This window comes from Lingula anatina, chromosome 10 (assembly GCF_051362555.1).
Source record: "Lingula anatina isolate TDL-2025a chromosome 10, LinAna3.0, whole genome shotgun sequence".
In the NCBI taxonomy this organism is placed as follows: domain Eukaryota; kingdom Metazoa; phylum Brachiopoda; class Lingulata; order Lingulida; family Lingulidae; genus Lingula; species Lingula anatina.
Window position 1 is genome coordinate 7,194,507 of NC_141776.1, and position 13,566 is coordinate 7,208,072.

The 13,566-nt window shown below is 36.3% G+C and overlaps 2 protein-coding genes across 7 annotated transcripts in view; one reads left to right on the forward strand and one right to left on the reverse strand.

Moving 5' to 3' along the window:
• Nucleotides 1-7,222, forward strand: LOC106171355 (thiamine transporter 2). Its single transcript, XM_013551666.2, has 8 exons — nucleotides 1-106; nucleotides 729-941; nucleotides 1,282-1,567; nucleotides 2,143-2,327; nucleotides 2,795-3,416; nucleotides 3,772-3,964; nucleotides 4,393-4,534; nucleotides 4,902-7,222. The coding sequence occupies exons 2-8, from the start codon at nucleotides 801-803 to the stop codon at nucleotides 5,112-5,114; spliced, it is 1,782 nt and encodes a 593-aa protein (XP_013407120.2). The 5' UTR covers nucleotides 1-106; nucleotides 729-800; the 3' UTR covers nucleotides 5,115-7,222.
• LOC106171353 (multicopper oxidase 3) overlaps nucleotides 7,205-13,566 on the reverse strand; it is a 25,920-nt gene continuing 19,558 nt past the window's right edge. For all 6 annotated transcript variants that reach the window (XM_086997078.1, XM_086997080.1, XM_086997082.1 and 3 more), the window contains exons 9-10: nucleotides 8,216-8,363; nucleotides 7,205-7,999 (exon numbers count right to left, since the gene is read on the reverse strand). In XM_086997078.1, the coding sequence (XP_086853204.1) occupies nucleotides 7,710-7,999; nucleotides 8,216-8,363 (438 nt within the window). In that variant the 3' untranslated portion in view covers nucleotides 7,205-7,709. The remainder of the gene's footprint in view (nucleotides 8,000-8,215; nucleotides 8,364-13,566) is intronic.

The window sequence follows — 13,566 nt, forward strand, 5'->3', positions numbered from 1 at the left end:
GACTTATCGGTGTCATTTAAGTCCCCATTTTCATTTATAGGAAGGAGGAAGAAGTTCGCCTCAGATGAAAGTTGAAACATCGTACGTGCAGGAAATCATAAGAACTGTAAGACTTGCATTTTCAGTTTCTCCTAAGGGAAAATAACTAAAACTTCCTGAGCACCCCTTCAACATTGTACTGCAAGTAATTTTGTGATAATTACTTTATAAGATGTACTGTGTTTGTCTCCTGTAACTTGAAAGTGTAACCGCGGTCTTGCTTTGCTCCATATACCACTGTGCTTACGAATCACGTATGTTTTAGTGCTGATATGAGTTGAACTATACACGAAATATATATTAGGGACAGTTGAAGTATCCTCACTGGGCTCATTCCCAATGCAACTATCGTTTTACGTAGATCGATCCAACTCCGCGGGGACTCTTGTTGAATGCAATCAGATAAACAGATAACCACGCCTCCTCTTGCTTCCAATGCACTTGTATAATCACCGGCTTTTTCCTGTAATTTACTCAATGCCAGGAGGAGGTGTCTTAATCTTTTAATTTGAGTGCATTCAGCAAGAGTCCCTGCAGAATAGGATTGACCTACATAGAACAATGGTTTCATGGGGAATGAACCCACTGTTGACGGTCCTTCAAATTTGGTACTTGTTGTACTTTAACGTGCATAAATAGGATGCCATGATAAATGTTTCACAAACAGCAGCTTCATTTTCCATTTTCAGTGTGATTCAAAGATGTAGCCAGCAACAAGCATTTATTCACAATATACAAGTCTTCCTAGTCAACTGAGGGCCATGTGTGTCTCCCTGGTGGCTGCTACAGCAGCCCTGTGCTTGTATGGCTTCCTGAAGGAGCTGCGCCCCTCGGAGTCATTTTTGACACCTTACCTTGTGGGACCAGATAAGAATTTGAGTGAAACCCAGGTGGACAATGAGGTTTGCTTTTTTGAAAATTATTTATATATAAATATATATATTTTTTGCCAGTTTATTTTCATAGTATATGTATATGCATGATGGTTCATTCTGCCAGATATTATGCAAACAAGCAAGCAAACAACAGACTAACAAATGTACATGTACATATATACCAGTACTGTATACATTTTCTGCGGCGTGCAAACACTGCTTAAATTTTTTCTTTCAAATCACACAATACTGCAGTATCTAAAATCTATAAATCTTTGGAAATTAAGATAAATGATTATCTGAGGCATTTGCAATTTGTGAGTAATTAAAGTAATTATACAAGAAAATAAACATTCAATTCCTCCAGGTCTACCCAGTGTGGACTTACTCCTACCTCGTCGCCTTAATCGTAGTCTTCCTACTCACTGATCTCCTACGCTACAAACCAGTGATCATCTTCGAGGGTTTGACGTACCTGGGAACATGGGCCCTTCTTCTGTGGGGGCAGGGGGTCCTGACGATGCAATTGATGCAGTTTTTATATGGACTGGCTACAGCCACAGAGATAGCGTATTATTCGTACATCTATGCAGCAGTGGAGAAGGACCACTATCAGAGGGTTACTAGCTACACTAGGGCTGCAGTGTTGTTAGGTATGGAACAAAGACTTAGCCCCCATATCCATACCTAGATCAATATATCGGGGGGTGTCCATCTCTGAGGGGATTCTTGCTAAATTGCTTTCAGCTTAAGTGGCTTAGATGCCTGGAATACATACTTGAAGCTGTGAAACGATACTTAATTACCCCCTAACAGCTTCAGTAGGTTTGCCAGACTGAGCTGCATAGGCTGAAAGTAATTTAGTAAAAAAAAAAAAAAAAATTGGAGAATTTCCTGCTAAGTCAAATTTTCCTTTGAAAAATGTTTTTCTTCTACTCAAGAATCATTGCTAGACACATCCCTGCACTTGGAGCCTATGACTTTAACCATATCTTACTAGATAATTGAGTTCTAAATGACTGTCCGGTTGATATTTTGACTCATGTTTTCCTGTACATTTCAGAAGAAAATATTAAGATCAGTTATTTCTCTTTTGGGGGTTTTATCATATTTAAGGCCTGATTTGGCAAAGAAAAGTAGCTTTGTAGAAAATATGAATTTGGGACGTTTTCAAACACAGTTTACCTTGAAAGAGTTTAAAAAGTTTGTTTTCCCTTCTAATTTCCAGGGAGATTCATAGCAGGACTCCTTGGTCAACTTCTGGTGTCTTTGGGGCATGTGTCTTATTTTGTGCTAAACTGCATCTCAATGGGCAGTGTGGGGGCAGCATTCATTGTGGCGGTCTGTCTGCCAAGCGTCTCCAAGTCCGTGTATTTTCACCAAGAAACATCGACTGAGAACTCACAACAGCAGGTAGGTGTGGCATAAACTGGTGTAGTGTTAACTTTGTGTGTTTGAGTGTGTACGTGCTTGCATGCATGTGTGCGTGCATGTGCGTGTGCGTGCATGTGTGTGTGTGTGTATGTGTGTGTGTGTGTATGTGTGTGTGTGTGTGTGTATATGTGTGTGTGTGTGAAAGAGAGGGTTAATATGTGTATAAGAGAGAGAGAGAGAGAGTCGTGCAGTCAGTCGTGCATAATGGCCAGAATACCTGAACTGAAAAAATCTGCATCTGATTGACATTGTGAAAATGAATCTTGATATGAAATGTTTTACTATCCCTATTTGAAAATACTTGTCTGCTTTTATTATTGTTATTAATTCTTTGTATAAGTTATAGCTTCCAAAGATTTATCTTCGTAGTCAGGCAGTGCAGGATTGCATGTATATTTAGGTGTTGTTCATTTAATCATTATACTTGTATATGTTTACATTATCAGATTGATGCTAGCCAGGATCCAAACAGAGAAATCGACCGTGAGCGCTGTGCCTCCTGTGATGATTCCATCATGGGCTCCCACCCACCAAGCATCTTGAGCAGCAGGGCCAGCACACCCAGCACAATTCGTCACAACCTGGGAGTCACACCTAACACACTTGAAACTGGGACTCCATCTTCATTACAGTTTGGCAGTGCTGGGTTTTTAGGCATGGATTTAGATGCCAGATCGCTGGCATATGGTATGAGTGGAAGTGTTGACAGTAAGATTATGAGGCTGGATAATGAATTTCAAGATTCTGGGAGCCATTTTTACTCTGACCTGCATCTCCGTAGCAATGTGGATGATACGGTCAGTTGGCAGTCTGTTGACACAAACTTAGTACAAAGATCGCAGAATATGAACGCAGCCTGCAGAGATTCTTTTAAAAGTATGTGGCATGATTTTTTGACGTGCTATAGAGACCAGCACCTCTTGAAGTGGTCCCTCTGGTGGGCATTTGCAATGTGTGGGAATTTCCAAGTGGGAAACTATATCCAGAATATGTGGGACTCCATAAGTCCATCCAGGGACAACCCCAATGTTTATAATGGTGGAGTGGATGCTGTGTCCACTGCAATAGGTAAAACACCGATTTATCTTGCCAACACTTGAGAATTCCACTACTTTGTCCTTTTTCCTCAGGCATACCTGAGGCATTTATTGACAAGCATACTTAGTATTCTACTTTTTCACCTGTTTTTGCATCAGTATCTAGATTATTTATTTAATTGGTATGTTTATGTCACTGAAAAAAATGAATACACTAGTTTAGGTTGAATTTTGGGTAGAATTATTTTTTTTTTATTCTGTGAAAACATTGCTCAATAGATGATATGCTTTGTTATATTATTGTATTTATTTTGTAATACATGTATGAATAATCACCAATATTTGTACTAGTGTGTCTCAAAGACTTTAAATCATTATTCACTTAGGTGCTCTTGCTGCACTCCTGGTAGGCTTTGTGAAGGTGAACTGGAGGAAATGGGGGGAGGCTTTCTTGGGTGTGATTTCTATACTGGATGCAGTGGTGCTACTTGCCATTTCCTTCTCCAAGTCTATCTGGCTGGCATATGGGCTTTATATTGCATTCCGGGCCTCATTTCAAATGGTAATCACAATAGCTAGGTGAGTTTTTTATGTATGAGGTGTTTTTTATTTTCAGAAATTTTTACAAGGATCTCTCTTACTACAGAACTTTTCAGGAACAGTGTGTCTTTTTTTTTTCAACTCTATGGGTCACCAAGGTTTAAGATTCTAATGGGCTTATGTTGAAAAAAGTGACTGAACAAATTTACTAAATTCTACTGATCCAGCTTTAGTTTTATCCTGAAGTTTTGCTTGGTGCCACTTTTAACATCACAGAACACAGAAAATTTACAATTAAAACAAAAATCAGCTAAGTTTGTGACATGCTATTGAATATTTTTACCATTTTCCTCTTTGTTTACACCGTTCTTATTATTGTGTTTACATTTCTGAAATTATAACTGTGTTAAGTCTATTGAGCATTTTAGGTTGATTTTAGTCCTTAATTATTATTTGTATTATTTCAGTTACCAGGTGGCGTCAGTGCTAGCAGTAGAGAGGTACGCCTTGGTGTTCGGTTGTAACACGTTTATCGCTGTGCTGATACAGACCATCATGACAGCCATACTGGTGGATAAGAGGGGGTTGGATGCCACTCCTGACACACAGGTAAGAACCCCCCCCCCCCTTTTTCCTCTTAATTAAAGACAAACAAGAAAAAAATTACTTAATAAGATATGTTTGACAAACGCGTTTTAAAAAGAAAGGGCTATTAATATGTATTATAAATACTGATGTCAGATGAGGGACTTGGGATCTATAACTTTACTTTTTTTCTTTTTCCTAATTTGTTGATATATAGATGTGTAAAACACTATTCAATTTGTAAATGTAAGAATCTAAATAAAAGAAAATAAATAAATGAGACAGGTATTTAATTTATGGTGAATAGACTGCAGTGGATGTGAAACAAACCTCATCTATCTGGTCAGCCTGTGGTGATATTTTGCTAATATTTTCTACTTTTTTCTTACAGTTTATAGTTTATGGGTCCTATTTCTTTGTTATTGGAACCATTTTTGCGGTAAAGGCATCCTTCACCTTGGGCCAGAAGAGGTGTTACTGCTCCAAACTGACAGATTCTAATGTCCCATACAGAGAAATGGATGACAGTAGCATAGATGGCAGTACCGTTGTCAGAGGATCAGGACAGTCTGGATACTCAGAGGGAAGTTTGGTAATAAATTAGCTGACACATTGTACCATCGATGAACCAGTGGTTTATTGATATGCCTTTGACATTGCATGTTTGACAGATATCACAGTGACTCTTCACACATACAAAGTAGCACCAGCTTAAACGAAAAATTTACATGCTGGCCTAATTTCAAATGCTTTAAATTGATGAACCTGGTTAGAGTTCAACTCATTAGACTTAAGAAGTCTGTGTTGTTTAAATGTCCAAGGTGCAGTTAGAATCAGTTATGTAAGCTTCTCCACCAGAGGGCATCTGGGTGATGATGTCCTTCTTATTCATTTATTTTTTTTGCAAAATTTGCACCTGTCGTACAGAAATTGTACAAAATTAACCAGAGGAATATTTGTGAATATCAGATGAAAAAATCTTTCTGGATATGTGTAATTTGATTTTCCTATCAAATGCAGATTGTTGAGTAATTTAGTTCAGTGTATGTATGATAGATAGGCAGATGAACAGAATTGTTTTACAGACCATGGGAGAGAGGTCACTTGGTGAAAGGCAACCGAGCTCCTTCAGAATTTTTTTTTCTGTTGCGGTGCAATACAAAACAGGGTAAATCATTAATTGGTTAGCCTACTATTAAAAAAGTCTCCAAATCCATTTTAGTCCCATTTTTGATTTTTTCAAAATTTTATTATTAAAGTAAGATTAGCATCCCCACTGTCCAAATTTGAGACACAACTGTAACATTGTAGCTCAAATGCCTAATAAGGTTTACATGTTGTGTTCATGAAAGGTAAAGCTGAATTTTATTTACCAATTTGAACTGCAATTCAGCAAAGATTCATAGATTCTGAAATATATTTAAAAGAAATACTGTGCCACTTGTGCAAGGTCTCAAATGAAATATTAATTTCTAAGTTGTTTTAAGTTGCCTTAAAATTCAAAGTAAGCATTTAATGACTGTAGAAAATACTCAATAACAGGGCAGATAGATTGTTTTTGATATGCAGGTATCATTCTGATTTATTTTAGAGAACTTGACAGAAATAACATTAAAAAATTTAGCAAAATTTAGGAATTGAAATCTATATATTTTGTACTAACTTACAAGTTTATTTACCAGAGCCATAACAGCAAAGTCATATCAGTCCCCAAGAACAAAAAGTGCCAATTTGTGTTTTCCTTTATGTCTAAATATATATATTCACATTGTTGAAATACATTTTTTGTGTTGTAATCTAAAAGAATGAAGATGAAGAGCTTTATGTACAATATTATGTTTTCTTGAACAACAAACACTGATGTTGATTGTTTTCTCTAATTAGATGTAGAGGGGGAAAGAGTGATCTCTTTGACGTTATGTGAAGAAAGTCTTTTATATATGCCCACCAAATATGTGACATAGGGCCCAGTGACTTCTGGGTTATAATATTGTCACTGTGGCATTCTGGTGACCTTGAAGTTGAAGTTGGTGGGCAGTTTGTTGTAGGTTATGGTAATGACTCTTTCTTTTCAGTGGAAAAGTTATCAAATTGAATCTTTCAGATACATATCATACATAGTTTTGGAAGTTGATTTCAATTTTGTTGCCACTAAATAGGAATGTTCTGATTTTAAAAAATTAGACCTCAAAAGAAAACAGTAACTGTAAAATTCACAATTTCCGTCATTAAAAGGATTGAGTCATTACTATACTATTTCTTATATTTGAAGTAAAGGAAATAATTTAACATAAAGAATTTCATTTGCCAATAGTTGTAGAAAGTTGAAGTGAGATTTACCAGTCAGTAAGCATTATTACAGATTCAATTCACTTGAATGCCTGATTAGTTACTCAAAATATCATGTAGCGTAAAATATAATGTATAAATTCCAAAGTGTGTTGTTGGGATTTGGCATTAATTATATAACATACAGCTAGCCTGTGGCTAGAGTTGGTGTTGTTGGGGGTGGGAGCTTTAATAGAACCGACCTCTTTGTGAGAACTTGTTTCAGGCTACAATCAGTTTCAGGTTCAATTAGCAATTTTGGAAATTAGTTAATGTTTTCTTCATCACAAAGGTTAAGGAACTTTGCAATAAAGTAAGCCCACTGATGCTATATCTACTGTTGAAACTAGAAACAACAAGAACAAATAAATATTATTATTATTATTTATTATGTTTATATATTTGTCATAATCCTGCACTGCAGAAATGCTTGCAATATTTTGGGTAATTAACGACCCATAACAATTTACCTTACCATTGTTAATAGTTAAAAGACTGGGATTACCGGGGGATACCAGCTCTGGGCACGCATTTAACCTGCATGTAATGTACCTCCAACTTTTCAAGTTTGGGGCACTTTTCAAGGTTCAGTTTCAAGGTTCAGTTATGTTTTGAAATTTAGAAATTGTGTCAACGTCAACAATTGAGGCAAGGTGTCACCTTTCACTGTCATAATTATTCATTCATTTTTACTTAAAAAAGAAACTAAAAAAAGGACACCATGCTCAGGCTGAGAGCAGTTTTGGATCACATAATCTGAACTAACAAAAAAGAATGAAGGCTTAATCCCAATAACAAAAATATTTTTCAACTGCTATTGTGCGTTTTGTGGCACAACCGGGCGAAATTTAAATGAAATACACAGAAAACATTAAACAATAATTAAAGGAACTAGTAACCAAAGAATTGCGAAATTAACCAGTGTAGACATGCTATTTAGCCTTGTTCCTTCTGATGCACGGATTTTTTGAACACCGGCGGAATCATCCGGGCACTTGGCACTCGTCGTCTGCTCTTCCTCGTTCTCGAAATTCCACGTGCCACAACGCGGGAAATTGCGTGGAATTGGCGGAAAGTCTTTCTTTGGGTCACCGACTTTGATAACAAGAGACATGCCGCTTTCTGAGTGAATTAGTATGTGACAATGGAACAACCAAAAACCTGAAAGATATCAAAATTGAATTGAAAATATCTATCGTAAGTTAATTTTTGGTAATTAAAAATGTCAGGGCATATTTCACGGAGATGGAAAGTGGAAAATACGTGTGTATTGAAATGGTGGTCTATAATATTGAGAACTGACGTATCTAAAGTGAAATATAAGTATGAGGAATAACAAAATTATTTTGATAGGGCCTATTTTTTTCATCCGAGTACCTGGATTCGTGGCGTGAAAACGGACAATTGTGAATCCCCCATTTGGAACTGCCACAGTGTCTTTAAGCGCCGCTCCCTGGAGCTTTCGCTTTATCAAACCTTTCCTGTCCATTCGTTTGACGTCGTCTGTTGTGAAAGGTCTATTGATCTGGAAGAATAAACTTATATGATGTGACAGGTGGAAATTTTTAAAATTAAAAGGCTCTCATCCTCCCAAACAAGTGAAGTAGATAACCGCCTGCTTTCCATTTCGAACCCAAGCAACAGCTTACATGTAGGCCTACATATCGAGATATTAGCGCACTGTTCCCAGTGAGCGTGGACTTCATGCTTTTGTTTTCAATTTACCTTTTCAATTAAAGATTTATTGATAATTTTATGGGGAGGGAGAGATATAGTCTAAATAAATACCCCTAATTTCTTTTCCTCGATTAAGGAGATGAGTCTCGATCAACAACGCAGTTTGATTTTTCATTTGCCTGCTCTATTTCACAACAGTACTTCATTTTCCGATTATATTCTCCGTTAACTTGTTTTGTCACCCAAAATTGGGGCCTTGCTTGGCCTCTGCGTTTCTGGTCCTCAAATCAAGTTCGGTCCCTTGGTTCTAAACTGTTTACAAGAAGCTCTATACTGGACCTACACCTGTAAATGTCCATCATTACGAGTTCAAACGTGTTCCCTAAACGTGTCCTTGGCTGACTCTATTATGGTCTCCAATATTTGAGGTTTAAAACTTTGAGAGGCTACCAAAAAACGTACGTAAACTGAATGTTAGAAAGAAATGCATTTCAATTATTTAAAATTGTATTATATTTGCTATAATATATTCTCAGATTTTTTAAAGAACACAAAAGATTTGCTGCGTGACTACCTTTAGGATGCTTATACTACAATATTTATGGCGTTCTCTGCCTCATGTTTTCAAGACAGTTACATTCGTGGGTGATTGTGTGCATGTGGTGGTGTTGGGGGGGGGGGGGGGGTGCTCACTCACTGCCATGATTGTGCGCTTTTTATTCCGTTTCAAGTTAGTATAAGCTCTTACTTTCATATGGACGCGTTTATTCCCGTGAATTTCCTCAATTTCCACTGGACTGGTATGGTCACGCGTTTTGTGCAAGTAGTAGAAATGGATTATATATTTTTTTCGAATCAGCAGATCTAAAATAAACAAAGTTTATTAATAAACGCGCGATATTTTCGTAATTAAAGCCCATTTGCCTGTTTGACTGCATTTAAACTAAGACGCAACTGACCATAATGTGTGTTTGATTGACGGGGCTGGTTTAGAGATGTACGTGCTGCATACCTTGTTGGTATTTATACCTAGGCTTTCACAAGCTGTATATCCCATATCATTCAGATAATGTTCAAGTGTTGTTTTGCTACATGATGACAACTTAGCATCCCAATTGTATTGCTTTAGGAGCGTACAGTGAAGGGAATATCATGAAAACCCAGTGATCTGACCAAAGACATTGTAGAGATCCAGTATAACTACGTAGTATAAGTAGGCCTATGCATACCAGTGCAGTTTACTGTTACACAACGCCGTTCTCCCTTGGGCAAAATTAAAGGCTAAAATCCCCGCTTCAATTTACCACTTCAAGGGAAAGATTCAGAACAGCGCCCTGGCCTGAATTTTGATCTTACAAACTGACCTCGGAAACCACAAAATTTTCTTTCATGCCCGAAATCTGTGATTTTAAATACTCGATCCCCACCATTAAATGTCCCACCGACCCTCACATTGACTGACTCTCTTGTTAAAGAGCACAATTCAAATTAATTTAAAAGAGACAAACTTAGCTGTTATTACAGAATCGGGATTCTTTATCATTTTTGCAACTGTAGTGTGAATGGGGTATATTAGATTTTGTCTCGACTCCAGGGACGTCTCAATTTCTTTTTCGCCCTATATATATATCTTATTAAGTTGAATGGTCTTTATCGCAGCATCTTTATTTAAGTTCATTAAAAACCACAAATCAAAGGAATTGTGTGTACGCGCCGTAATGTACATGATCTTTGGAAGGTTATTTTAAAATCATAGAATCTGTGAAGAATTTCACATACTTAGGAATAACCTTCACAAACACAGGGTCTTTAAAAAAAGCAATTGAAAACCTGAAACAAAATGCAATGAAAGCATCTTTTGCACTGAAAACAGCACTTTCCTCACACCAAATATCTTCTCCTCTACTATACATGAAACTCTTTGATAAAACCGTCAAGCCAATCTTACTCTATGGTTGTGAAGTTTGGGCAGAGGAACTATTTAAAGATAAGAAAATCTCCCTCCAAAAAATTAATAAAATGCCTTTTGAGCAGCTCCATCTAAAAACGTGTAAGTGGGCTCTTGGTGTGCGGAAATATGCAAGCAACAATGCAAGTAGGGCAGAACTTGGAAGGCTGCCACTCTACACAGATATTGTAAAACATGTTTTTAAGTACCAAATTCGTTTCAAATAACTTGCTCCAAATAGAATCGTGAAACAAATCTATGAAAGAGAAATCCATTTAAAAGGGCCTAGCTGGTCAAGCTCTCTAAAAACTTTTATAGACCTCTGGGGACTGTCAACAGATCTAAACACTGTAGACCCAAATATACTTCAAGCAAATGTTATTAAAAAAATTGAAGAACTTTTTTGGACCGATCTGCACAGTGACAATAAAAGCAAACTAAGAACTTATAAAGCAATAAAGAAATCCTACACTCCAGAAAATTATCTCACAATGAAAGTCCCTCTAAATGAAATAAAAACACTTGCAAAATTTCGAATCAGCGACCATGACCTAGAAATTGAAAGAGGGCGCTACACAAAACCCAAAAAACCAGTAGAAAACCGAATATGTCCACATTGCAATGATGTTGAAACAGAAGTGCATTTCCTACTTAAATGTAATGAGCATGTGAATGAGAGAGAAAAAATGATAAAAATGATACCGCCGCAAATGTCATCTGATTTAGAAAAACTTGCCTGGCTTCTCAATCCTCAAAGTGAACACTCCCTAAAAACCGTGTGTCACTTCATCCAACAAACATTTAAAAAAAGACTAGCCTGTCAATAATAATGAGCAAGTCTACCGCAATACAGAACAATGTAATTGTCATTATGTTATATAGGTATTTTTATCTTATTATTATTACTATTATTATTATTATTGTTATTATTTATTTATTTATTTTTTATTGTGATAATAGGTCTAGATTGTACTTAATGTATATATATATATACAAGTAGTTTAGAGGGCCTGCAAAATGTACTGAAACATTTTAGTGCTCAATAAAAGTATTATTTTAAGTAATCCGATGTTGATAATTTCGAATCCTATACATTATAGTACATATGCGTACTTGGAAAGCATCAAAACAGATTAAAGGCATTTTCGCGTCGATCATTATACTTTTTTATTTGCATCTCATCTGTAGCGAACATTTGTTTCCAGATTAACGAAGCACCGCGCAATTATGTAAGAGAACCACGAAAATAGAGCACCCGCACCAGACACGGGCATTTAATTTTGGTTGGTCCGTAAAGGGCTTGTATTCGACCGGAGGCAGAGTTGTGAATCAATCTACAGTATATTATTTTCCGTTTATATAAAAGTTACGTAAGTCTCGCATAACGCTATCTCAAAATTGGTCCATTTATGACCCTTTAAAACACCGCTACAGATGTAGACACTCCAACCCAATTAATTGAGTTCGATGTGAGAAAACTTTCAACAAAAAGTGAAAATGTGAGCCACATATATTTAGATTAATATCGGAATAAATATAGTCGAGTAGCCAGAACGCTAACCCTGCAATGTTTTTTCCTGTAAACTTTTTTCGCCGAAATGCATTCCTTAGGTCGAGAGAAGCAAAATTAGCTTGGTTGCTATTTCCGAGACCTTAAGCATTTTTCAATATGGCCGTCAATTTATGAGAAAAAATAGAAAAACGAGCAGAAGTCGCCCGGTAAATTTTATTGACAGCTTTTTTGAACGTGTATCCTATCAGGAGAGCACAACAGTACTAGTGAATACACTTAAGCCCGTTACATATAGCAAAAAAGCCAAAATGGCCGTCAAAACATATGGCAGAAAGTAAAAACAGCTGCAAAATAAGTTCGTTTTTTGTAAAGTAAGTCTTATTAAAAACATTTCCGCCGTTTCTATTTATGTCCATTATGATAATTTGTTAGTCATGATCCTAAACACTCAGAAACTGTTTATTTGACATTAATCAGACGGTGCCATCTCCTGAGAGTCCATCTGTCACTCCGACGAGCCCCATAGTCAAAGCTTGCTATGTTATATCTTGCAAGCTTTTTTAAAAGAAATTGTTTCATCTGGGTTACAAAACTTAGAGAAGCTTATAAGCTTGACTTTATTTGCCAGTTGATACGTAGGAGATATTAACAATTTTTCAAAATTCAAGATGGCCGTCAATTTGTTATGTGAATAGCGAGAGCCATACATTCAAATAAAAAAATATAATGCTTCACTCCATTGTTCATCATTGCATATTTATATTTATATCCATGCAAAGTGCGATCATTTATTTCATTTTTGCAAGTTATTTTAATAAAAATGGCCTCCAAAACATAATGGAAGGGCAAAGAAACAAATGTAAAACTACAAGGCTTTTAACTGAAATAGACTTTAACTGGAACAAATATAAATACATATATAAAGTGAAAAACGATATACCTGCGTTCAAGACACAGCACACAATAAAACATGTTTTTAGGTTAAATGATACAAACAAGGAAAACCAATATGTCCGTCAATGCTGCTCTATGATCAATCCAAACTTTGATTGCGGATATCTCAGTCCTGACAACTAGTTTTCCATTCTTAATAAAAAATTAATGAAAGGTATTATCATTCTAGTATGTGTAAACTAAATCATTTTGAAATAAAAAAGGCGTCAAATCGTTTTCTTCAGGTTGGATTATTCTTATCCTTTTCTTGTAAACTTTTTAAATATTTTAACAGCTATGGGTAAAGGTATTTTTGTTGTTTAACAATGTATTTTGTTATAAATAACCGAGATCCAAGCACGGGTATACAAACCCAGAGGTTAGGGCCCATGAAGTCAGCTATTTTGACAACGTGACATAGTACGGGGATATGCGAGGGTTATCCATCGACATCATGTATTTGAAATGTTGTTTTTGCCAATATATACTTACAGATAATGGAAGCTTTGAGATAGTAATGTATGCATTTTTCTACTTGTAGGGTAGATGTAATTATCCATTGTGCATTTATTGATGACTTAGTGCTTGGGTAGTTAAGATAATGATGAGTTGTCATGTTGCCATGGTTCATTGCTCATGGGTAAGCTTTTTTTTTTT